At 48.6% G+C, this 26,447-nt stretch overlaps 1 protein-coding gene across 5 annotated transcripts in view; it reads right to left on the bottom strand.

The window, feature by feature from the left end:
* Positions 1-26,447, bottom strand: part of SPAG17 (sperm associated antigen 17) — a 720,739-nt gene that overhangs the window by 194,201 nt on the left and 500,091 nt on the right. For all 5 annotated transcript variants that reach the window (XM_069203004.1, XM_069203006.1, XM_069203008.1 and 2 more), the window contains 3 exons: positions 22,348-22,478; positions 7,252-7,379; positions 6,428-6,610 (listed from right to left, as the gene is read on the bottom strand). In XM_069203004.1, coding sequence (XP_069059105.1) covers positions 6,428-6,610; positions 7,252-7,379; positions 22,348-22,478 — 442 coding nt within the window. The remainder of the gene's footprint in view (positions 1-6,427; positions 6,611-7,251; positions 7,380-22,347; positions 22,479-26,447) is intronic.

Genomic DNA, 26,447 nt, shown 5'->3' with positions numbered 1-26,447 from the left:
CAAATCCAGCTGTTGCTTCTTGAGCTTCAGTCTGGTTTGTTCCACTCTCAATCTATTGAGCTCCCTTTCTAACAATCTGTCATCAGGGTGGGTGGGAGGGACATTTCTAGATACAGAGGTATGATGGGAATGAACAGAAGGAGACCTGTCCCTTACAAAGGGCACCCTAACAGCTTGGCTACCAGTATAATGTGAGAGCACACCATCAGTATGGTGTGATTCAACCTCTGTACCAACTATGCTAGACTGTCTAGTAATGGGCAGGCTGAGAAGTTTCTTTCCTGAACCTTTTCCTGGGGGAGTCCCTGGATCAGATTGAGAACCATTAGCTACTTTTTCTACAGATTGGGCACTTATGGCCTTATCTTGTACTCTAAGCATATTAATTAACAGTTCTAAGGAAGGATTCTTCCCTACACTCAAACCTCTCTCTATGCAGAGACTCCTTGCTCCTTTCCAGCTAAGGTGATCATATGCAAGTTTGGACAGTTCAACTTTTTGGCCTGTGCCAGACATTTTTAGAGAGAGTTAAAGTGATAGACAAAGAGAAAAAAGTTTTCAGAACTTTTTGGAAAGACAGAAAAAACTTTTTAAACTTTTAAGAACTTTTTGAAAGTTTAGAAGTACTTTTCAGCACTTAGAAAAGAGTGAAAAGAGGAAATGCAAAACTTTTTGGCTATGTGTATATACACTGACCTTGTTTTGTATATTTTTCTCTTATGAAAAGTACAATGACAAGAGTGGTAAGTAGTCTCAAAGCACTTATCCCACCACTGCACAACCAATGTAGGAGGCTGGACTGGCTTGTAGTGAGTACCAAGGGGTACTTGCACCTTGCACCAGGCCCAGTTATCCCTTATTAGTGTATAGGGTGTCTAGCAGCTTAGGCTGATAGATAATGGTAGCTTAGCAGAGCAGCTTAGGCTGAACTAGGAGACGTGTGAAGCTACTACAGTACCACCTAGTGTCATATGCACAATATCATAAGAAAACACAATACACAGTTATACTAAAAATAAAGGTACTTTATTTTTATGACAATATGCCAAAGTATCTTAGAGTGTACCCTCAGTGAGAGGATAGGAAATATACACAAGATATATATACACAATAGCAAAAATATGCAGTATAGTCTTAGAAAACAGTGCAAACAATGTATAGTTACAATAGGATGCAATGGGGAAACATAGGGATAGGGGCAACACAAACCATATACTCCAAAAGTGGAATGTGAACCACGAATGGACCCCAAACCTATGTGACCTTGTAGAGGGTCGCTGGGACTATTAGAAAATAGTGAGAGTTAGAAAAATAACCCTCCCCAAGACCCTGAAAAGTGAGTGCAAAGTGCACCAAAGTTCCCCTAAGGACAAAATAGTCGTGTTAGAGGGAAAATGCAAGGAAAACACAAATCAGCAATGCACAACGATGGATTCCTGACTGAGGGTACCTGTGGAACAAGGGGACCAAGTCCAAAAGTCACAAGCAGCTCGGAGATGGGCAGATGCCCAAGAAATGCCAGCGGTGGGTGCAAAGAAGCTCTTACTAGGCTGAAGAACTGTGAATACTGCAGGAACGACAAGGGCTAGAGACTTCCCCTTTGGAGGATGGATCCCCCACGCCTTGGAGAGTCGTGCAGAAGTGTTTTCCCGCCGGATGGACGCCAACAAGCCTTGCTACACGCAAATCGTGCGTTTGGCGTTTTTGGACGCTGCTGGGGCCCAGGAGGGACCAGGAGGTCGCAAATTGGACCTGCAGAGAGAGGGGACGTCGTGCAAGACAAAGAGCCCTCACTGAAGCAGGTAGCACCCGGAGAAGTGCCAGAAACGGGCACTACGAGGATGCGTGAAACGGTGCTCGCCGAAGTTGCACAAAGGAGTCCCACGTCACCGGAGACCAACTTAGAAAGTCGTGCAATGCAGGTTAGAGTGCCGTGGACCCAGGCTTGGCTGTGCACGAAGGATTTCCGCCGGAAGTGCACAGGGGCCGGAGTAGCTTGCAAAGTCGCGGTTCCCAGCAATGCAGCCCAGCGAGGTGAGGCAAGGACTTACCTTCACCAAACTTGGGCTGAAGAGTCACTGGACTGTGGGAGTCACTTGGACGGTGTCGCTGGATTCGAGGGACCTCGCTCGTCGTGCTGAGAGGAGACCCAAGGGACCGGTAATGCAGCTTTTTGGTGCCTGCGGTTGCAGGGGGAAGATTCCGTCGACCCACGGGAGATTTCTTCGGAGCTTCTGGTGCAGAGAGGAGGCAGACTACCCCCACAGCATGCACAAGCAGGAAAACAGTCGAGAAGGCGGCAGGATCAGCGTTACAGAGTTGCAGTAGTCGTCTTTGCTACTATGTTGCAGGTTTGCAGGCTTCCAGCGCGGTCAGCGGTCGATTCCTTATCAGAAGGTGAAGAGGGAGATGCAGAGGAACTCGGCTGAGCTCATGCATTCGTTATCTAAAGTTTCCCCAGAGACAGAGACCCTAAATAGCCAGAAAAGAGGGTTTGGCTACCTAGGAGAGAGGAAAGGCTACTAACACCTGAAGGAGCCTATCAGCAGGAGTCTCTGACGTCACCTGGTGGCACTGGCCACTCAGAGCAGTCCAGTGTGCCAGCAGCACCTCTGTTTCCAAGATGGCAGAGGTCTGGAGCACACTGGAGGAGCTCTGGACACCTCCCAGGGGAGGTGCAGGTCAGGGGAGTGGTCACTCCCCTTTCCTTTGTCCAGTTTCGCGCCAGAGCAGGGGCTAAGGGGTCCCTGAACCGGTGTAGACTGGCTTATGCAGAATTGGGCACATCTGTGCCCAACAAAGCATTTCCAGAGGCTGGGGGGAGGCTACTCCTCCCCTGCCTTCACACCATTTTCCAAAGGGAGAGGGTGTCACACCCTCTCTCAGAGGAAGTTCTTTGTTCTGCCATCCTGGGCCAGGCCTGGCTGGACCCCAGGAGGGCAGCTGCCTGTCTGAGGGGTTGGCAGCAGCAGCAGCTGCAGTGAAACCCCAGGAAGGGCAGTCTGGCAGTACCAGGGTCTGTGCTACAGACCACTGGGATCATGGAATTGTACCAACAATGCCAGGATGGCATAGAGGGGGCAATTCCATGATCATAGACATGTTACATGGCCATATTCGGAGTTACCATGGTGAAGCTACATATAGGTAGTGACCTATATGTAGGGCACGCGTGTAATGGTGTCCCCGCACTCACAAAGTTCAGTGAATTGGCTCTGAACAATGTGGGGGCACCTTGGCTAGTGCCAGGGTGCCCTCACACTAAGTAACTTTGCACCTAACCTTTACCAGGTAAAGGTTAGACATATAGGTGACTTATAAGTTACTTAAGTGCAGTGTAAAATGGCTGTGAAATAACGTGGACGTTATTTCACTCAGGCTGCAGTGGCAGGCCTGTGTAAGAATTGTCAGAGCTCCCTATGGGTGGCAAAAGAAATGCTGCAGCCCATAGGGATCTCCTGGAACCCCAATACCCTGGGTACCTCAGTACCATATACTAGGGAATTATAAGGGTGTTCCAGTAAGCCAATGTAAATTGGTAAAAATGGTCACTAGCCTGTCAGTGACAATTTGAAAGTAATGAGAGAGCATAACCACTGAGGTTCTGGTTAGCAGAGCCTCAGTGAGACAGTTAGGCACCACACAGGGAACATATACATGCACACCTATGAGCACTGGGGCCCTGTGTGACAGGGTCCCAGTGACACATACATATAGGCCACAAACCTATGAGCACTGACACATAACAACCATACTGAAAACATGGTGTTTTCACTATGAGCACTGAGGCCTGGCTATCAGGATCCCAGTGAGACAGTGAAAACAGTGACAAACACCCTGACATACACTCACAAACAGGCCAAAAGTGGGGGTAACAAGGCTAGAAAGAGGCTACCTTCTCACACAAGACCCCACCAGCAGCCACCAACATTCTGACTCATCGTCCCCCAACCACACCAACCTACTGCTCTCCTGGACACATGTCAACGACGATGACACCATCAAAGGAATGAACACCATTTATTCCAGCTCTCTATCTGACCCCTGCCTGCACTACATCTACAACACAGCGAGCTCCATCATTGCCCCCCCAACTCCGGATGATAATCAATAGCTCCTTCGAGACCGCCACCTTACCGGAAAGCTGGAAGCACGCTGAGATCAACGCCTTACTCAAGAAACCCCAGGCGGACCCTAAGGAGCTCAAAAACTACCCGCCCATCTCCCTGCTTCCATTCCAGGCAAAGGTTCTTGAGAAAATCGACAATAGGCAACTGTCCCACCACTTGGAGGAAAACAACACTCTGGACCCATCCCAATCTGGCTTTCGTAGCAATCACAGCACCAAAACCACCCTCATTGCTGCCACCGACGAGATCCGGACCCTCCTAGACAAAGGCAAAACCGCAGCCCTCATCCTCCTGGACCTCTCGGCCACCTTTGACACCGTCTGCCACCACACCCTGCGCACACACCTCCACGACGCAGGGATCCGCGACAAGGCCCTGGACTGGATCACCTCTTTCCTCTCCGACAGAACACAGAAATTCCGCCTCCCTCCATTCCTATCTGAAGTCACCAAAACCATCTGCGGCGTACCACAGGGCTCCTCCCTCAGCCTGACACTCTTCAACGTCTACATGGCACCGCTTGCCAAAATCGTCCGATCTCACAACCTCAACATCATCTCTTACACCGATGACCCCCAGCTGATCCTCTCCCTCACCAAGGACCCCACCACAGCCAAAACCAACCCCCATGAGGGTATGAAGGCCGTCGCCAACTGAAGAACAGTCGGCTAAAACTAAACTCAGATAAGACAGAGGTCCTCCTCCTCGGCCCCACCCCCTCCGCTTGGGACACCTCCTGGTGGCCGTCCATGCTGGGAGCCGCACCAACGCCCACCAACCGCGCCCGCAACCTGGGTTTCATCCTTGACTCATCGCTCTCCATGACCCAACAAGTCAACGCCGTCTCATCCTCCTGCTTCAACACACTCCACATGCTCTGCAAAATCTACAGGTGGATCCCTCCCAAAACCAGAAGGACGGTCACCCAGGCCCTCATCAGCAGCAGACTGAACTACGGCAACACTCTCTACGCAGGAACCACAGCAGCTCTCCAGAAAAGACTGCAACGGATACAGAATTCACAGGACAACAACCGGCTGCAGATCTTTCTCCTAGCTCACGGCCAAGACCTGGTACACCCTCCCCATCCACCTACGGCAGACCAAGGACCTACTGACCTTCAGGAGACTCCTCAAGACCTGGCTGTTCGAGCAGTAGCCGCCCTCCCCTCCTCAAGCACCTTGAGACCCTAACGGATGAGTAGCGCGCTCTACAAATGCATTGATTGATTGATTGATTGAAACCTTGGATCGGTGGGGGGTGGCGACCAGCAGTGGAACTGCAACAATTCTCAGAGAGGTAAGGGTGTGGTGTGCAGCAGGTGGTGCATTTTGGGGCGCAGTCTCATGAGTAGGTCACAAAAGCATGGTGTGGTGTGGCACTCTCATTTACCATTGAAGTGACCACTACATTTGTAGAAAAACATAGTTATACTGATAGCACATAAACAATAATGTGTGGAAACTGGGGTTCAGCAAATATTCATCATTTGTATATCAGCGAGAGAAGTGTCTTTATCCTATGAAAATCTCTGTTTCTATCACACTTTAGAATTACAAACATGTGCTTCATTTGTGCTTCCTAACTGCTGATAAATGTATACAGTTCATTTACATTTTGTTGTCTACAAGAAAGAATTTACATCCTAAAGCCTTTCCTACTCCCTGTACCCTAGCAAGATTGTCAAACACTTCACTTTACAGAATCCTCTAATGCTGTCTGAGAAAGGAAATTAAACCAATTTCCACCATAAAGGAATCAGTAGCAGTTTGTCAGATGACATAGCCTGGCACCTGCCTCTGTCTTTGAACACACAACAGTTTGGGGGGTGCTTCAGCACCCCCGTACCCACACTTCAAGCACCAGTGGAATGCGGGTAGTCTGAACTCTCAGCCTGGTATGCATCATGGACTCTAGACTTTCTGTCATTCCCTCCGACAGAGAAGTGGGAAGCAAGTTGTCTGTTCTCCTCTGCCAGAGGGAAGGTGGTTACTTTGTAGTCCGGACTTCCTGAACTTACGGCCTGATTTAGATCAGGGCGGACAGGTTACTCTGTCACAATGTTAACGGACATCCTGTCTGCCAAAATCTAAATCCCCATCTACCAAAATCTAAATCCCACAATGGGATTTATATTTCGGTGGATGGGATATCCGTCACTGTTGTGACAGAGTAACCCTGTGTGCCAATATCTAAATCACGCCCTAAGTTTGACATCCAGGAGTTTGAATTGTCAGCCGCACCCTCTCCCCTGCACTTGGCTCGACCATGCCTGATATAAAACGTGGGCACATTACCTTGAGAGAGAGCTGCAGCCGCCGCCTGACCTGGTCATTTAGGGCATCGTAACGAATCAGTTGACGGACTAGGAGCACGTTGGGACACTTGAGTACAGGCACGCGGGCACGAGGCGCCATCATGGATCCAATAGACAGGCCCTTCCAGATCTTAGTGCCAAATGGAGGGCCAGGTGTCTTCCTCTGCAGAAAAGAAGCACAGATACCGATGAGTTGACAGTCATTACCTGCAGCATTCTTTACTGCGGGACAAGGTCGTACAGTGCACTACCTCAGAGACGCTTTCAAACATTAAGGCTGATTTACAGTTCGCCGGAAGTGGGACATCTGCCAAACAAACGTTTATACTGTGATATTTGCTATTGTTGAAGCACTAAAAGACATTTTCAAATTAGTTAAAAAATCATGAAAAATTGGGATTTAGTAGCCAAAGATTACTGGTCATTTTAGCTATAACCTGACCTTAGAGCAGGCTGCAAGTCACAGGGTTCCATGTTTGAAAGACTAACGCCACTGAGAAGGGAACTCTTTTAGAATGATATCACAGACATTCCCTTACTGTCACACCTTGACTGTAGCAACTTTTTACAATGTATTAAAGTGCTAATTTGAGAGGTATCGTCTCATTAGTAGGATCTACAAAGAAGGAACCATGTGAAACATCATAAAAAGTTTTGGTTTCTGGCCAATCAACGTGTGAGTTGACCATCCACCACCCTAGGAAGAGGATTTCGGCCATAGACCTTCCAACCAATGAGGAAGCATCTCTGCTGCCATTATTTTATGAACATGATCCCACTAACAATTTGTAGTTAAGTCGCTACCTCTGCCGGAGGGAAGGTCTCCCAGGATCTCGAAAGCAGATTTGGAGGAACAATATTGTCGATTTCCTTCCTCATCATCCAGCGAGATGTTTCGGGAAAGGGACGGAGAATGGTAATGGCCTGCACACCTGACAAAGAGGAAAATGTACAACTGTTACCAGAAATGTGAGGGTAAAATGGAGCAAAATTCTAACCAGTACTAGAGGACGAGTCCCTTTCACTCCTGATCCCTGGATCCATCCATATGATTTTCAACTCACTAGAATCCTTCATTCCTGAACCCATCCAGCTATACTCCAACTCCCTGAGATCCTTCGTACTACGATCTTTAGACCTGAGCAACTGCCCTCCAACCTCCTGAGATCCCTTGCACTATGGTCTCTGGATCCATGCAACTGACCTCCAACCTCCTGAGCTCCCTCATACCGCGATCTCTGGATCCATGCAACTGCCCTTCAAACTCCTGAGATCCTCGTACTACGATTTCTGGATCCATGCAACTGCCCTCCAACCTCCTGCGATCCCCCGCACTACGATTTCTGGATCCATGCAACTGCCCTCCGACCTCCAAAGATCCCTCGTACTACAATCTCTGGATCCATGCAACTGCTCTCCAACCTCCCACGATCCGTTGTACTACAATCTCTGGATGCATGCAACTGCCCTCCAACCTCCCAAGATCCGTTGTACCAAGATCTCTGGATCCATGCAACTGCCCTTCAGCCTCCCGAGATCCCTCGTACTATGATCTCTGGATCCAGGCAACTAACCTTTAACTCCCTGAGATCCCTCACACCTTGATTACTGGATCCATTCAAATGACTTTCAACTCACTGGAATCCTTCACACTCTCATTTCTGGACTCAACCAACTATACACTGACTCCTGGGAGTACAGCATTATAATTGGCTGATGTTTGGGTGATATAAAGATGATTATGGGTTGCAAAAGATGCCTGTTGGTCTACTATGGTATGCTATAGGTTGAGTATGTGCTGATGGTATGTTAAATGTACTGCTGTTGAAAAACACGGGGGTTCCAAGTCTGACAATGGGGAATTATTCTAACATATGAATCTATGAAAGTGCTGGAGAACTCCGACTCCCTGAGATCCCTCGCACTTTAACTACTGGACCCATTCAATAGGTCTCCAGCTCCCTCGGCTCCCTCTCACTCTGATCCCTAGGCCCACCCTACTGTGCTCCAGATCCCTGTCCTCCTTGCTCCACTCTGTTCCCTCTATGAATTCTTCCACAGAGAGGACTTCCTGCTAGTCTGCGTCGGCCTGTGTCTCCTTTTCCAGATTCTACGTGCTCTGTTACCTGTGCACAAGGTCCTACTTTGCACAATCTGGCAGCACATGGGTATATCCGCAGAGACCACTCACTGCCAAGGGTGGGATTGGACTAGGACTCCCCTTTGGACTTTCTGTGCCTCTATAGTTTAATCAAATGTCTATTGGCCTCCCTCGATGCTACTTTAGGGGAAGTCTCTTTATTCTTACTTTTATCTATGTGTAGCCATATCAAATATTTAATTATTTACAGAGCCAAGACTGTGACCCCAGAGCCTCATGGAGCTAGGATGGAGACACAATCATCATGCAGACAATGTAAAGACACCAGATAGAGAGTTAGGAGGTGAAGTCTCCTGAAAGAAGAGTAGGCAGCGAGCGGTTGCAGGTGGCGGGGGATCTCATTCCAGAACGCCGGAGCTCGCACCCGGAAGACTGTGCTGCATCAGCAACGGATTTGATTAGAAATGGAGAACCAGCTTCAAGCAGATGTCAGAGAAGGTATGAGGAGCTCCAGTTGCAAAGGAACTTTGGCTAAGTCCAATGAAAGGCCTAGAGCACGAACCAGAGAACGGGAGCCAGTGATGGCAGCTGTCCCCCACAGAGACATGGTCGTATTTACGAAGCCCACAGACAGCCTGACCGCCGTGTACTGAATTCTCTGAGGTTTCCTCCAGCAGAACTTCCATCCGACCCAAGTAGATATGATTTCTGTAGTTTAAGTGAGCCAGAATCACAGCGCTGACTATCGGAGCTTATCTTCCTTATGGAAGGGCAGGCTGTACCGTCCTTAATGCCTGGAGGAGCAGGACCAGAATACCTTGTATGGAGATCTAAGGAGATATCCTGGTCATATCGGACTCTCTGGTTTTGGAGTGTATGGGCATGAGATTGCCCAAAGATGAAGGCTACAGCCTACCTTGGCAAAGACTGATCTTGGCCAGTCGTAAGAATCTGCATCGTATTCCTATTTAGCTTTAGAGAATTCAGGGACTTCCACTCCTGAACTGCAATGAGGCATCCACCAAAGGTCTGTCTGAGAGCCGCAGTAGCAACTGTGCCTTGGAGCCAAAAGGACTGCTTACTTTGTGGGCCGGCTGCACATAAATATTAGACAGATTGGGGCGAATATCGAACATCCCCACAGCTGATGGGAATGTCTGTGGATCAAATAGACGCTGCCTGTCTGCCCACAGTTACATTACTTAAACTACTCCAGGGCTGTCCCAGAAAGTCCTTCCCAGCAATAAGGAAGATCAAGATGGAGTAATGATTATATCAAAGGCAGTGGAGAGATCCATGAGCAGCAAACCTGTGGGAGGTTAAGGTGACTTGTGCTTCTTTGCCCGTCACAAGTGTCCAGCAGAACAGCTCTATGACTAGCGCAGAAACCTGCCTGGGCTCAATCAAGGGCCGGTGTTCCAAGGGAGCCAGAGAGCTACTTTTAGAAAACTTGGGAAGTAGCGTAACTACTGAGAGCCTCGTGATCTAGATCAGCCGTGAGTAAGGAGGTAATATCTCGCAGTGTGGAATGACAGCGAGAGCCACAGATTAAACGTGGCTAGAAGGCAGGATTGCTAAGGGACCCAGACTTCAGGTTTGATAATTCAGGTCTAAGCAAGGTCATCAAAGGTAGACTAGTGATCCCAACTGCTGGAGACCCTTTCACTGAGAGGGGAAAGTCACTGAGGGCTGGGATTGGGTATTTAAAAGACGTTCATATTGGTATTTTCTGTTCCAATTAATATCTTGGCTTACCAAGTGGACAAGCCTAAAATACCCATGTTATGAGAATGCACTAACCCTTCAAAAACACAAAGCCCTTCGCTACCTATCTGCCTGTTGGAGTCTCATCACATGGACAGGGTTAGCTTCTCCCTCACCCCCAAAAATAAATGAAAACAAATGATGGGGTCACATAATAGAAATCTGTGTGGGGGTATACTCCTTAGGGAAATACCACTATATTAACGAAGGATCCCTGATATGATTAAAAAGTGTAACACGTGGATGTTAGATGAGAATTAATGAACCACCCACACACTTATAACCTGCTTCGGCCTTCCTTCTTGCCCTTATGGGCCAACAGCAAATAGTATTTTCCAAATTACACATCACTCAAGTTATAATAATGTGTATAGTGCACTAATCACCTGACAGGGCATCACAGCGCTCGGCAGGTGTCTACGTGTGTGGCCCCATAAGAAGAGCCACATCTTCAACTTCTGGTGGGACTCTAGAAGTGAGGAGGAGGCACTGATGTGTAGAGACAGGTTGCTCCATGTCTTGGGCGCAATCTAAGAAAATGAGCGACCTCCACTTTTGATTTTGGGGATGCGGGGAACGTGTGTGAGTGAGACAGAGAGTAGGAGTCTGGTAGGTTGGTGACAGTGCATGCAGCTGTTCAGTTAATCTAACTGTGTGTTGTGTAGAATTTTGTATGTGTGCGTGAGAAGTTTGAATTGACTGCACTTACGAATTGGGAGCCAGTGAAGAATCCTGAAGGATGTGGGTGCAGCGTGAGAGGTCAAATATGAGACTTGCAGCGGTGTTCTAGGTGGTCTGAGGTCTGTGTAGAAGCTGCTTGGAGATTGTAGTGTAGAGGGTGTTGCCATAGTCCAGTCTGCTGGTGATGACTGTCTCCATGGTGGTTAGTCTGGTGTTCTGAGGCAACCACTTGAAGATCTTTCGCAGCACCTGTAGGATGTGGAAGCAGGAGGTGCACACTGTGCTGACTTGAGCTGTCATGTTGAGCTTGTCATCTTGGAGGATCTCTAGATGTCTTGTATGGTCTGTGGGCGTGAGTATTGGCTCTAGCTCCATCAGCCTCCAGGTGGAGACTCATGGGGATGTCTTGTTGCCTAAAAACAGTACTTCTGTCTTGTCAGAATTAATCTCCAGGCAGTTGGTTTCCATTCAATCATGCAGTTGGTGAAGTTGGTTTTGGTGGTGTTTGCCTTGTGCGTCAGGGAGTGGTTGAGTTGGGTGTCATCGGCGTAGGAGAATATGGTGATGTCTTGTGTATGGATGATGTTGGCGAGCGGTGTCATGTATATGTTGAAAAGGGTGGTGGGATGAGGGATGATCCCTGTGGGACTCTGGGTATCATTTTCTTGGTCTATGATGTGAAGGGTGGTAGCCTTACCCTGTGGGTTCTCTCCGTGAGGAAGAAACAGATCCATTTGAGAGGGGATCCTTGTATGCCAATCTTGTGGAGCCTTCTGATGAGGTTGCTGTGGGAGACAGTCTTGAAGGCTGCTAGAGGTCGAGGAGGATGAGAGCTATTGTTTCTCCATGGTCCAGAATCGTTCTAATGTTATTGGGGGCCCTGATGAGTGCTGTTTTAGTGCTGTGGTACTTTCTGAATCCTAATTGAGTATTTTCTATACTCGTCCATGGAGGCTGAGTTCACCAAGGTCCTTTCTACCTACCTTAGTGTGGATAGGTCACAAATGATGAAGCATGCCACAACAATAAGTGGGTGAGCTGACTATCCATATTTTTGGGGATCTCTGCAATCGAGTTAGGACTCTAAAAAGTGTCCACAATGATAACCGAAGCACTTGTAGTGTGTTATATATTTTGCATAACCAATTTTGTGTTTATTCTCCATTAGCCAATGTCTTTTTCCAACCAGGTTTAAGAGAACATTTTTGTTGGGATGTGGGGGATGTGGGGGATGTGGAGTGCAGGTATCTATCTCTTGGAAACAGTGGTGTGTTCATCATTGTGGTGATAGCGGGCAGTGCAGTAAATCAGCGACTAGCAGGAGTCACTGCAATTCCTACATAGCCCCTGGTCTGCTCTTGCCACTGACCAAAACAAACAACTGGGATACAAAGGAGCCTTTGCTGGATTCAGGGAACAGTGGTGGGAGTTCAGAAAGCATCAAGAGACTTCAAGGAGCACTTCACCAGCCATTGAGAGAGGGCTCCACAATCCTTGGGGTTACAGAGCCTCCATGGACGTGTCACTCCCTCTGATCTGCTGCTGAAAGCAAGCTATTGCAGTAAATCAAGAACTGTTCAAGTAAGAATACAACCACCACACACACGCACAAATGCACACACACACGCATGCACACACACGTACGCACAAACATGTATGCACACACACACACACAGAGGCACATGCATGTCTGAGACAGGCAGCAGAGTCCTCATATAATAACCCTACAAAGCCGTATGTGTGAATGAATGTAGCTTTCCTTGTCTTCGTGCATTTATCACCGGTGAAGTGAAGTTGTTGATTGCAAAGGTGCCAAAAGCAAAATGGTGGTTAGTTATTGTGAGAAGGTAGCCTCTTTCTAGCCTTGTTACCCCCACTTTTGGCCTGTTCGTGAGTGTATGTCAGGGTGTTTGTCACTGTTTTCACTGTCTCACTGGGATCCTGATAGCCAGGCCTCAGTGCTCATAGTGAAAACACCATGTTTTCAGTATGGTTGGTATGTGTCACTGGGATCCTGCTGGTCAGGACCCCAGTGCTCATAGGTTTGTGGCCTATATGTATGTGTCACTGGGACCCTGTCACACAGGGCCCCAGTGCTCATAAGTGTGCATGTATATGTTCCCTGTGTGGTGCCTAACTGTCTCACTGAGGCTCTGCTAACCAGAACCTCAGTGGTTATGCTCTCTCATTACTTTCAAATTGTCACTAACAGGCTAGTGACCATTTTTACCAATTTACATTGGCTTACTGGAACACCCTTATAATTCCCTAGTATATGGTACTGAGGTACCCAGGGTATTGGGGTTCCAGGAGATCCCTATGGGCTGCAGCATTCCTTTTGCCACCCATAGGGAGCTCTGACAATTCTTACACAGGCCTGCCACTGCAGCCTGAGTGAAATAACGTCCACGTTATTTCACAGCCATTTTACACTGCACTTAAGTAACTTATAAGTCACCTATATGTCTAACCTTTACCTGGTAAAGGTTAGGTGCAAAGTTACTTAGTGTGAGGGCACCCTGGCACTAGCCAAGGTGCCCCCACATTGTTCAGAGCCAATTCACTGAACTTTGTGAGTGCGGGGACACCATTACACGCGTGCACTACATATAGGTCACTACCTATATGTAGCTTCACCATGGTAACTCCGAATATGGCCATGTAACATGTCTATGATCATGGAATTGCCCCCTCTATGCCATCCTGGCATTGTTGGTACAATTCCATGATCCCAGTGGTCTGTAGCACAGACCCTGGTACTGCCAGACTGCCCTTCCTGGGGTTTCTCTGCAGCTGCTGCTGCTGCCAACCCCTCAGACAGGCAGCTGCCCTCCTGGGGTCCAGCCAGGCCTGGCCCAGGATGGCAGAACAAAGAACTTCCTCTGAGAGAGGGTGTGACACCCTCTCCCTTTGGAAAATGGTGTGAAGGCAGGGGAGGAGTAGCCTCCCCCAGCCTCTGGAAATGCTTTGTTGGGCACAGAGGTGCCCAATTCTGCATAAGCCAGTCTACACCGGTTCAGGGACCCCTTAGCCCCTGCTCTGGCGCGAAACTGGACAAAGGAAAGGGGAGTGACCACTCCCCTGACCTGCACCTCCCCTGGGAGGTGTCCAGAGCTCCTCCAGTGTGCTCCAGACCTCTGCCATCTTGGAAACAGAGGTGCTGCTGGCACACTGGACTGCTCTGAGTGGCCAGTGCCACCAGGTGACGTCAGAGACTCCTTGTGATAGGCTCCTTCAGGTGTTAGTAGCCTTTCCTCTCTCCTAGGTAGCCAAACCCTCTTTTCTGGCTATTTAGGGTCTCTGTCTCTGGGGAAACTTTAGATAACGAATGCATGAGCTCAGCCGAGTTCCTCTGCATCTCCCTCTTCACCTTCTGATAAGGAATCGACCGCTGACCACGCTGGAAGCCTGCAAACCTGCAACATAGTAGCAAAGACGACTACTGCAACTCTGTAACGCTGATCCTGCCGCCTTCTCGACTGTTTTCCTGCTTGTGCATGCTGTGGGGGTAGCCTGCCTCCTCTCTGCACCAGAAGCTCCGAAGAAATCTCCCGTGGGTCGACGGAATCTTCCCCCTGCAACCGCAGGCACCAAAAAGCTGCATCTCCGGTCCCTTGGGTCTCCTCTCAGCACGACGAGCGAGGTCCCTCGAATCCAGCGACACCGTCCAAGTGACCCCCACAGTCCAGTGACTCTTCAGCCCAAGTTTGGTGGAGGTAAGTCCTTGCCTCACCTCGCTGGGCTGCATTGCTGGGAACCGCGACTTTGCAAGCTTCTCCGGCCCCTGTGCATTTCCGGCGGAAATCCTGTGTGCACAGCCAAGCCTGGGTCCACGGCACTCTAACCTGCATTGCACGACTTTCTAAGTTGGTCTCCGGCGACGTGGGACTCCTTTGTGCAACTTCGGCGAGCACCGTTTCACGCATCCTCGTAGTGCCTGTTTCTGGCACTTCTCCGGGTGCTACCTGCTTCAGTGAGGGCTCTTTGTCTTGCTCGACGTCCCCTCTCTCTGCAGGTCCAATTTGCGACCTCCTGGTCCCTCCTGGGCCCCAGCAGCGTCCAAAAACGCCAAACGCACGATTTGCGTGTAGCAAGGCTTGTTGGCGTCCATCCGGCGGGAAAACACTTCTGCACGACTCTCCAAGGCGTGGGGGATCCATCCTCCAAAGGGGAAGTCTCTAGCCCTTGTCGTTCCTGCAGTATTCACAGTTCTTCAGCCTAGTAAGAGCTTCTTTGCACCAACTGCTGGCATTTCTTGGGCATCTGCCCATCTCCGAGCTGCTTGTGACTTTTGGACTTGGTCCCCTTGTTCCACAGGTACCTTCAGACAGGAATCCATCGTTGTTGCATTGCTGATTTGTGTTTTCCTTGCATTCTCCCTCTAACACGACTATTTTGTCCTTAGGGGAACTTTGGTGCACTTTGCACTCACTTTTCAGGGTCTTGGGGAGGGTTATTTTTCTAACTCTCACTATTTCCTAATAGTCCCAGCGACCCTCTACAAGGTCACATAGGTTTGGGGTCCATTCGTGGTTCGCATTCCACTTCTGGAGTATATGGTTTGTGTTGCCCCTATCCCTATGTTTCCCCATTGCATCCTACTGTAACTATACATTGTTTGCACTGTTTTCTAAGACTATACTGCATATTTTTGCTATTGTGTATATATATCTTGTGTATATTTCCTATCCTCTCACTGAGGGTACACTCTGAGATACTTTGGCATATTGTCATAAAAATAAAGTACCTTTATTTTTAGTATAACTGTGTATTGTGTTTTCTTGTGATATTGTGCATATGACACTAAGTGGTACTGTAGTAGCTTCACACGTCTCCTAGTTCAGCCTGAGCTGCTTTGCTAAGCTACCATTATCTATCAGCCTAAGCTGCTAGACACCCTATACACTAATAAGGGATAACTGGGCCTGGTGCAAGGTGCAAGTACCCCTTGGTACTCACTACAAGCCAGTCCAGCCTCCTACATTGGTTGTGCAGTGGTGGGATAAGTGCTTGAGACTACTTACCACTCTTGTCATTGTACTTTTCATAAGAGAAAAATATACAAAACAAGGTCAGTGTATATACACATAGCCAAAAAGTTTTGCATTTCCTCTTTGCACTCTTTTCTAAGTGCTGAAAAGTACTTCTAAAACTTTCAAAAAGTTCTTAAAAGTTTAAAAAGTTTTTTTCTGTCTTTCCAAAAAGTTCTGAAAACTTTTTTCTCTTTCACTTTAACTCTCTCTAAAAATGTCTGGCACAGGCCAAAATGTTGAACTGTCCAAACTTGCATATGATCACCTTAGCTGGAAAGGAGCAAGGAGTCTCTGCATAGAGAGAGGTTTGAGTGTAGGGAAGAATCCTTCCTTAGAACTGTTAATTAATATGCTTAGAGTACAGGATAAGGCCATAAGTGCCCAATCTGTAGAAAAAGTAGCTAATGGTTCTCAATCTGATCCAGGGACTCCCCCAGGAAAAGGTTCAGGAAAGAAACTTCTCAGCCTGCCCATTACTAGACAGTCTAGCATAGTTGGTACAGAGGTTGAATCACACCATACTAATGGTGTGCTCTCACATTATACTGGTAGCCAAGCTGTTAGGGTGCCCTCTGTAAGGGACAGGTCTCCTTCTGTTCATTCCCATCATACCTCTGTATCTAGAAATGTCCCTCCCACCCACACTGATGACAGATTGTTAGAAAGGGAGCTCAATAGATTGAGAGTGGAACAGACCAGACTGAAGCTCAAGAAGCAACAGCTGGATTTGGATAGACAGTCTTTAGAAGTAGAGAAGGAAAGACAGAAGTTGGGTTTAGATACCCATGGTGGCAGCAGCAGTATTCCCCATAGTCATCCTGCAAAAGAGCATGATTCCAGGAATCTGCACAAGATAGTTCCCCCTTATAAGGAGGGGGATGACATTAACAAGTGGTTTGCTGCACTTGAGAGGGCCTGTGCTGTACAGGATGTCCCTCAAAAGCAGTGGGCTGCTATCCTATGGCTATCATTTAGTGGAAAGGGTAGGGATAGACTCCTTACTGTGAAAGAAAGTGATGCCAATAATTTTACAGTTCTTAAGAATGCACTCCTGGATGGTTATGGCTTAACCACTGAACAGTACAGGATAAAGTTCAGAGAGACCAAAAAGGAGTCTTCACAAGACTGGGTTGATTTCATTGACCATTCAGTGAAGGCCTTGGAGGGGTGGTTACATGGCAGTAAAGTTACTGATTATGAAAGCCTGTATAACACTATCCTGAGAGAGCATATACTTAATAATTGTGTGTCTGATTTGTTGCACCAGTACCTGGTAGACTCTGATCTGACCTCTCCCCAAGAATTGGGAAAGAAGGCAGACAAATGGGTCAGAACAAGGGTGAACAGAAAAGTTCATACAGGGGGTGACAAAGATGGCAATAAGAAGAAAGATGGTGAAAAATCTCAAGATAAGCATGGGGATAAGGGTAAAACCAAAGATCCCACTTCAAATCTTAAACACTCTTCAGAGGGTGGGGATAAAACAAATTCTTCCTCTTCTTCCCAACCTGCACACATTAAAAAGCCTTGGTGCTTTGTGTGTAAAAATAGAGGCCATAGGCCAGGGGATAAGTCCTGTCCAGGTAAACCCCCTGAGCCTACCACCACTAATACATCAAGCTCTAGTGCCCCTAGCAGTAGTGGTACTAGTGGTGGGACTGCTGGCAACAGTCAAGCAAAGGGTGTAGTTGGGTTCACTTATGGGTCCATAGTGGAAACTGATGTCATCAGTCCCAAGACAGTTTCTGTCACACCTAGTGGCATTGGCCTTGCCACACTGGCTGCTTGTCCCCTTACAATGGATAAGTACAGGCAGACAGTTTCAATAAATGGTGTTGAGGCCTTGGCCTACAGGGACACAGGTGCCAGTTTCACTTTGGTGACTGAAAACCTAGTGCCTCCTGAACAACACATCATTGGACAACAGTATAAGATTATTGATGTCCATAACTCCACTAAGTTTCTTCCCTTAGCTATAATTCAGTTTAGTTGGGGTGGAGTTACTGGCCCTAAGCAGGTGGTGGTATCACCTAGCTTACCTGTAGACGGTCTCTTAGGTAATGACCTAGAGGCCTCAGGTTGGGCTGATGTAGAGTTTTATGCCCATGCAGCAATGCTGGGCATCCCTGAGGAATTGTTCCCTCTCATTTCAAGTGAAATGAAAAAGCAAAGGAGAGAAGGCCTGAAAACTCAGGATCCCTCTCCATCAACAGGTAAAAAGGGTATCACAGTATCCCCTAACCACCCTACCATTCAGGATACTATTCCTGTGGTGGGAGAAACCTCTCCTGGGGTGGCACCTGTTCCAAGGGAATCATCAGCTGGCAAAGCTGGACTCCCTGAGGTGGAAGTACCTCTCTGTGGGATAACTAACATTGGTGAGAAAAACAGCACCATTTTAGTTAACATGGAGCATCCCTCCAACCCTCCCAGAGAAACTTTAGTGCAGAAACCCTGCACTACCTCACAACACTTAGGACAGCATCCCTGCCCTAGTGTGGAGCTCATAGGACAGCATTCCTGCCCTGCTCCAACTCAAGAGAAACAGCATCCCTGTTCTCTCCTCCAGCCAGATGGACAAAGTTTTTGCCCAGCTATGGCTTTTCTGAGACAGCATCCCTGTCTGACATTTCCATCACTACAAATAGGTTCAGTGGACAATTCCCACTGCTCTAAACTAAAACTTACTGATAGAAACTCTGAAAATACATCTTCACATTGTTGCTTAGCTAAAAAACTTCAAACAGGGTGGTTTACATCCCCACAGGGAAGTAACCATATAGTGGATGATAAAGGGAGTAACCAGTCTATTGCAGAGCTACTCTCTACTTATCACCACTTAGACAATAAAGTCTCAACTGGCCAAGGTTAGCCTTATTGTCCTTCGTTTGGGGGGGGGTTGTGTGAGAAGGTAGCCTCTTTCTAGCCTTGTTACCCCCACTTTTGGCCTGTTTGTGAGTGTATGTCAGGGTGTTTGTCACTGTTTTCACTGTCTCACTGGGATCCTGATAGCCAGGCCTCAGTGCTCATAGTGAAAACACCATGTTTTCAGTATGGTTGGTATGTGTCACTGGGATCCTGCTGGTCAGGACCCCAGTGCTCATAGGTTTGTGGCCTATATGTATGTGTCACTGGGACCCTGTCACACAGGGCCCCAGTGCTCATAAGTGTGCATGTATATGTTCCCTGTGTGGTGCCTAACTGTCTCACTGAGGCTCTGCTAACCAGAACCTCAGTGGTTATGCTCTCTCATTACTTTCAAATTGTCACTAACAGGCTAGTGACCATTTTTACCAATTTACATTGGCTTACTGGAACACCCTTATAATTCCCTAGTATATGGTACTGAGGTACCCAGGGTATTGGGGTTCCAGGAGATCCCTATGGGCTGCAGCATTCCTTTTGCCACCCATAGGGAGCTCTGACAATTCTTACACAGGCCTGCCACTGCAGCCTGAGTGAAATAACGTCCACGTTATTTCACAGCCATTTTACACTGCACTTAAGTAACTTATAAGTCACCTATATGTCTAACCTTTACCTGGTAAAGGTTAGGTGCAAAGTTACTTAGTGTGAGGGCACCCTGGCACTAGCCAAGGTGCCCCCACATTGTTCAGAGCCAATTCACTGAACTTTGTGAGTGCGGGGACACCATTACACGCGTGCACTACATATAGGTCACTACCTATATGTAGCTTCACCATGGTAACTCCGAATATGGCCATGTAACATGTCTATGATCATGGAATTGCCCCCTCTATGCCATCCTGGCATTGTTGGTACAATTCCATGATCCCAGTGGTCTGTAGCACAGACCCTGGTACTGCCAGACTGCCCTTCCTGGGGTTTCTCTGCAGCTGCTGCTGCTGCCAACCCCTCAGACAGGCAGCTGCCCTCCTGGGGTCCAGCCAGGCCTGGCCCAGGATGGCAGAACAAAGAACTTCCTCTGAGAGAGGGTGTGACACCCTCTCCCTTTGGAAAATGGTGTGAAGGCAGGGGAGGAGTAGCCTCCCCCAGCCTCTGGAAATGCTTTGTTGGGCACAGAGGTGCCCAATTCTGCATAAGCCAGTCTACACCGGTTCAGGGACCCCTTAGCCCCTGCTCTGGCGCGAAACTGGACAAAGGAAAGGGGAGTGACCACTCCCCTGACCTGCACCTCCCCTGGGAGGTGTCCAGAGCTCCTCCAGTGTGCTCCAGACCTCTGCCATCTTGGAAACAGAGGTGCTGCTGGCACACTGGACTGCTCTGAGTGGCCAGTGCCACCAGGTGACGTCAGAGACTCCTTGTGATAGGCTCCTTCAGGTGTTAGTAGCCTTTCCTCTCTCCTAGGTAGCCAAACCCTCTTTTCTGGCTATTTAGGGTCTCTGTCTCTGGGGAAACTTTAGATAACGAATGCATGAGCTCAGCCGAGTTCCTCTGCATCTCCCTCTTCACCTTCTGATAAGGAATCGACCGCTGACCGCGCTGGAAGCCTGCAAACCTGCAACATAGTAGCAAAGACGACTACTGCAACTCTGTAACGCTGATCCTGCCGCCTTCTCGACTGTTTTCCTGCTTGTGCATGCTGTGGGGGTAGCCTGCCTCCTCTCTGCACCAGAAGCTCCGAAGAAATCTCCCGTGGGTCGACGGAATCTTCCCCCTGCAACCGCAGGCACCAAAAAGCTGCATCTCCGGTCCCTTGGGTCTCCTCTCAGCACGACGAGCGAGGTCCCTCGAATCCAGCGACACCGTCCAAGTGACCCCCACAGTCCAGTGACTCTTCAGCCCAAGTTTGGTGGAGGTAAGTCCTTGCCTCACCTCGCTGGGCTGCATTGCTGGGAACCGCGACTTTGCAAGCTTCTCCGGCCCCTGTGCACTTCCGGCGGAAATCCTGTGTGCACAGCCAAGCCTGGGTCCACGGCACTCTAACCTGCATTGCACGACTTTCTAAGTTGGTCTCCGGCGACGTGGGACTCCTTTGTGCAACTTCGGCGAGCACCGTTTCACGCATCCTCGTAGTGCCTGTTTCTGGCACTTCTCCGGGTGCTACCTGCTTCAGTGAGGGCTCTTTGTCTTGCTCGACGTCCCCTCTCTCTGCAGGTCCAATTTGCGACCTCCTGGTCCCTCCTGGGCCCCAGCAGCGTCCAAAAACGCCAAACGCACGATTTGCGTGTAGCAAGGCTTGTTGGCGTCCATCCGGCGGGAAAACACTTCTGCACGACTCTCCAAGGCGTGGGGGATCCATCCTCCAAAGGGGAAGTCTCTAGCCCTTGTCGTTCCTGCAGTATTCACAGTTCTTCAGCCTAGTAAGAGCTTCTTTGCACCAACTGCTGGCATTTCTTGGGCATCTGCCCATCTCCGAGCTGCTTGTGACTTTTGGACTTGGTCCCCTTGTTCCACAGGTACCTTCAGACAGGAATCCATCGTTGTTGCATTGCTGATTTGTGTTTTCCTTGCATTCTCCCTCTAACACGACTATTTTGTCCTTAGGGGAACTTTGGTGCACTTTGCACTCACTTTTCAGGGTCTTGGGGAGGGTTATTTTTCTAACTCTCACTATTTCCTAATAGTCCCAGCGACCCTCTACAAGGTCACATAGGTTTGGGGTCCATTCGTGGTTCGCATTCCACTTCTGGAGTATATGGTTTGTGTTGCCCCTATCCCTATGTTTCCCCATTGCATCCTACTGTAACTATACATTGTTTGCACTGTTTTCTAAGACTATACTGCATATTTTTGCTATTGTGTATATATATCTTGTGTATATTTCCTATCCTCTCACTGAGGGTACACTCTGAGATACTTTGGCATATTGTCATAAAAATAAAGTACCTTTATTTTTAGTATAAGTGTGTATTGTGTTTTCTTGTGATATTGTGCATATGACACTAAGTGGTACTGTAGTAGCTTCACACGTCTCCTAGTTCAGCCTGAGCTGCTTTGCTAAGCTACCATTATCTATCAGCCTAAGCTGCTAGACACCCTATACACTAATAAGGGATAACTGGGCCTGGTGCAAGGTGCAAGTACCCCTTGGTACTCACTACAAGCCAGTCCAGCCTCCTACAGTTATGAGTTGAAGGTTAAACATGCTCAGTTAGTAATGGCAACCTACCTAAAAGAACCTACAGTAACCAAGCTGAAGACGAAAAGCCCACCCCCTCATGGATGTCTTTCTATATGCTGTACTAAAGCATTCATGTGTGATGGGAGTGAATTACACGTTCCACTGAGAGTTCCAGCTGAGTTTATTTCCCTCACTTTGATGGCATTGCCTGATCTTTAAGGTGCACCAGGGAGTGCACTGAGCTTTACTCTGCATCTAGTTGGAGATACGCTCACCTGGCTGTTCCGGTGCTGGCTCTTCTATCACCGCAGTGGTTGGGTCGCTGAAGCAAAGTGTCAGGTACTCTTCCACATCCTTGTCACGAAGTAGCTCTGTGCCCGAACCATCGGCATTCACGATGAAAAACCTAAGGAGCACATTCACAAAGGGCACACAGTGAAGACCTGGAACTGGTTAAGGACCCGTCTGAAAAGATAGCCATTGCCCCTTCATGCGTTCAGCTTGTGAGATGGGTCATTAAGAGGTTGCTAGACACCTACGTGTGGATTGTAGTAACTTTGTTGTGCTCTGCGGAGTGGGTCGATGATGAGGTAAGTGGCACAATTTAATGAAAGGTTAAATCACTGCTCTGCTTTGGGCCCTGGTCCTGCTTCTGTGTCCTCTACATCACAAAGGTTCCTGGAGGGGGAAGGTTATTGGGAAGGGGACCAGATATGAGTAAAGGAGTCTTTACGCAGACTCAGGCTTCCCGACCCAGATCCTACCCGAGTACCACCTTACTAGCTGGACCTCTGGAGCCATGCTGCAGTGTGGGACACAGCTTCCTAATCTTTCATACAACTCTAGTTGGACCACAATGAATACCCAACTAGTCAATATGTCAATTACACATCTGCACCTGGGCCACGCACCTATACCTTTCAAGGGCAGCTGGAACGGATGGCAGTAGCGGACACTGACAAAGGACAAAGGCACTGGGAGCAGAGACTAATCCAGGACAAAGAACATTAAAACTCATTCCTCTCAAATTCCAAACAATTACACATTTTCTCAAACAAGAGGAATAAAGTGGGATGGACATGATTGGAATGCAAGGATTCCATCAAGTAAATTGGCAAGAGCCTCTGGATGAAACTAAACATAATGAGAATGGTAGCAGTAAGTGTGGAGAAGGGCCATCTTACCAGCCGTACGTCACCCTCACACCTGCTGGTACCTGCGCAATGACACCAATGCCCCCCAGCTCCAGCACCACGCGCAGTCTGCATTGGTCTGGTGTGAAGGAAATCTGTGAGGTAGACAGCCCCAAGTATTAGAGAAAAAGCCCCATCTTTAAATATTAAACTTTAATGCTGCTTTATCAGAATGTGTCCCACCGTAAGAGAAGTGCTGAGGAGATCTGTGGAAAGATGCAGAATGTATGCAAGGTGCTAAGAGTGGCCTGATATTGATGTATGACGGCCGCCCTCTGCTGAAGAAGAGGAAAACCTCTGAAAAAAACCTAGAAGGGAAACATCCTTCTTTGTAAGCACAACCAGGATAAACCAAGTGTGCTTTCTGGCCTTCACACTTTAGGGTATTGGTACAAAGTTGTGTACAGCTCTAAAGAGGGAGTTTGGAGTTCACAAACTGTATATGCTAATGGATGGGTAGCAGAACATACAGACAAAACCAACTTCAGGCCACACTGGGAAGGTTGGTCGCTCACCTGTAATAAACAGGTGACATTCGTGTTAGTGCCCGGAAAGTTGAAAGGTTTAAAACATATCTAGAAGGCTAGATAGGGCGTACCTCTGGAGGTTTGTATAGAAGAACTGTGGGGCATATTTATACTCCATTTGCCTCGAATTCGCGTCATTTTTTTTAACGCAAGTTTGGTGCAAAACTAACTCCATATTTATATTTTGACGTTAGACACCTCTAACGTCAAAATATTGGAGATTGCACCATTTATGTGCGTGCACCTACCTTGTGTCAATGAGATGCATGCAAGGTAGCTGTTCCCATCTAAAAAATGGTGCTAACCCCATAGCTCCATATTTATCCCCCTGTGCTAGAATACCGTACACATGGGAGGAGGGGCTAAATAATGGTGCAAAGCTTGCTGTGCACCATTATTTAATGCCTGGGTCAGACCAGGCGTTAGGGGACCTGTGGACCCACTTCCATGGTTAAACACCATGGAATAGGTCCACAGGTGCCCTCCTCAAGTCCCAGGAACATCCCCACCCACACCAGAGGGACACCGGAGGATGGGGGACCCCATCCCAGAAAAGTAGGGTAAGTATAGGCAAGTATTTTTTTTTAAATTAAAGTGCCATCGAGGACCCAACTTGGGGCCCCCTGCATGGCACAGGGTGCAATAGCCACGCCCAGGAGACACTGGTCCCCTGTGCTGGCCATTGGGGTGGTAGGCATGAGTCCTGTTCTAAGATAGGAGTGATGTGGTATGGGTGTGGTTTTACATGAGAAAATGACACTAGGCTGGTTAGAGGCATTTTTTTGCCTAACCAGCCTAACGTAATTTTTTGATGCAAAACCCCCTTCACCCATACCGTCAGCCCCACCCAGCTAATGTCATTTTTTTTTACACTAGCCCACCCTTTGCCTCAGCTTGCATCATTCCATAAATATGGCGCCTTGCTGGCGCTCAGGAATGGCGCAAGCCGGTGCAAAACTACGTTAGAGCAGTTTTGCATCATAAAGTATAAATATGCCCCTGTATGTCTTACAGGTATCTGCCAAGATTCCCCTTTCCTGAAACTCTCATGGGCATCGGATGATACTGGAGCAGCATTCCACTCTGGACATATGGCTCCCAAAGTGGAGTATTCCAGAAAGACTCTTTAACAAGGTGGCATTATTATGTGGTATGACTGGGGAACGGGGTGGGGGGGTCTTACCATGTAATACTAACACATTACCCAGAGGTGGACCTTGGGTTCTTACGAGTAAACCTTAGCTCAGTCCTGGTAGAGTGGCAAAGAGCAGTCAGGCTACTTAGAGGAACATGAGTAAAGCATTTCCCCACACCCACATGGACGATAAGTAAATGACATGACTTGAAAGAAATCCAAATCCACTTTAGCAAACTAAAGCAGATTTTTATATTAATTTAGACACCAAAACAAACTGTGGGCCTCATTACGACCCTGGCGGGCGGCGGAGGCCGCCCGCCAGGATGCCGCCCTCCATAATACCGCTCCGCGGTCAGAAGACCGCGGAGGGCATTATGAGTTTTTCCCTGGGCTGGCGGGCGGTCTCCAAAAGACCGCCCGCCAGCCCAGGGAAAAACTCCCTTCCCACGAGGATGCCGGCTCGTAATCGAGCCGGCGGAGTGGCAAGGTGCGACGGGTGCTACTGCACCCGTCGCGTAGCTTCTACGCAGACAGTGAAATACTAGCGGGGCCCTCTTACGGGGGCCCCTGCAGTGCCCATGCCATTGGCATGGGCACTGCAGGGGCCCCCAGGGGCCCCACGACAATCCTTACCGCCATCCTGTTCCTGGCGGGCGAGCCGCCAGGAACAGGATGGCGGTAAGGATTGTCAGAATCCCCTCGGCGGCGCAGCGAGCTGCGCCGCCTTGGAGGATTCTTAGGGGCAGTGGAAAACCGGCGGGAGACCGCCGGTTTTCCCTTTCTGACCGCGGCCAAAGCGCCGCGGTCAGAATGCCCAAGGGAGCACCGCCGGCCTGTCGGCGGTGCTCCCGCCCCCGTTGGCCCTGGCGGTTCTCTACCGCCAGGGTCATAATGAGGCCCTGTGTATCTTACATACAACCAGAGTTGTGGATTTTTAAAGAGTTTAAAAATAGATGCACTTTTAGTTGTCAAAAGGTTACCATTGAAATCAGTGGGGGAAAGCACCATGTGCAATCGGTCACTTGGAACCCACCTGGAATTAAGAGCTGAAAGGACCCTAGACCAAGGTTCTATAAACAGCACCTTTTTACCTTGTCCAGAGGGTCTGAGTGCAGAAGTAGCCTTGCTGTCCTTAGAAAAGACCGGAAACCACAAGTGCCGTCAATCAAAAATGCAGCGCTCTGCAAAACCACACTTGGAGATGGAGTTACACTCTATCCTCGGAAAGTAGAGGCATTTGGGGTCCCAGGAAAGGATTCCACAGCAGGCAGTCCGCCACCATGTCTGGCGTCCTCGGGGCAGCGGCAGCCTTGCAGCTGTAAATCACAAGATGTTTGCACTTAAGATGCTTTGCTACTTAGTGGAAGTTGCCTTCTTCAGGAAGCAGGATCCCAGCAGTGGGGTTGTTGCTGATGTCAGTCACTATTGCTGGGAGTTGCTCTGACATCCAGGGATAGGTCGGTTACCGGGCTGGTGACCAACAAGCTTTGGCAGTGGCAAAAGTAATCCACGGGTAC

The sequence above is a fragment of the Pleurodeles waltl genome, chromosome 8 (assembly GCF_031143425.1).
Source record: "Pleurodeles waltl isolate 20211129_DDA chromosome 8, aPleWal1.hap1.20221129, whole genome shotgun sequence".
Taxonomy (NCBI): domain Eukaryota; kingdom Metazoa; phylum Chordata; class Amphibia; order Caudata; family Salamandridae; genus Pleurodeles; species Pleurodeles waltl.
This window is presented reverse-complemented; position numbering and strand designations above follow the sequence as displayed.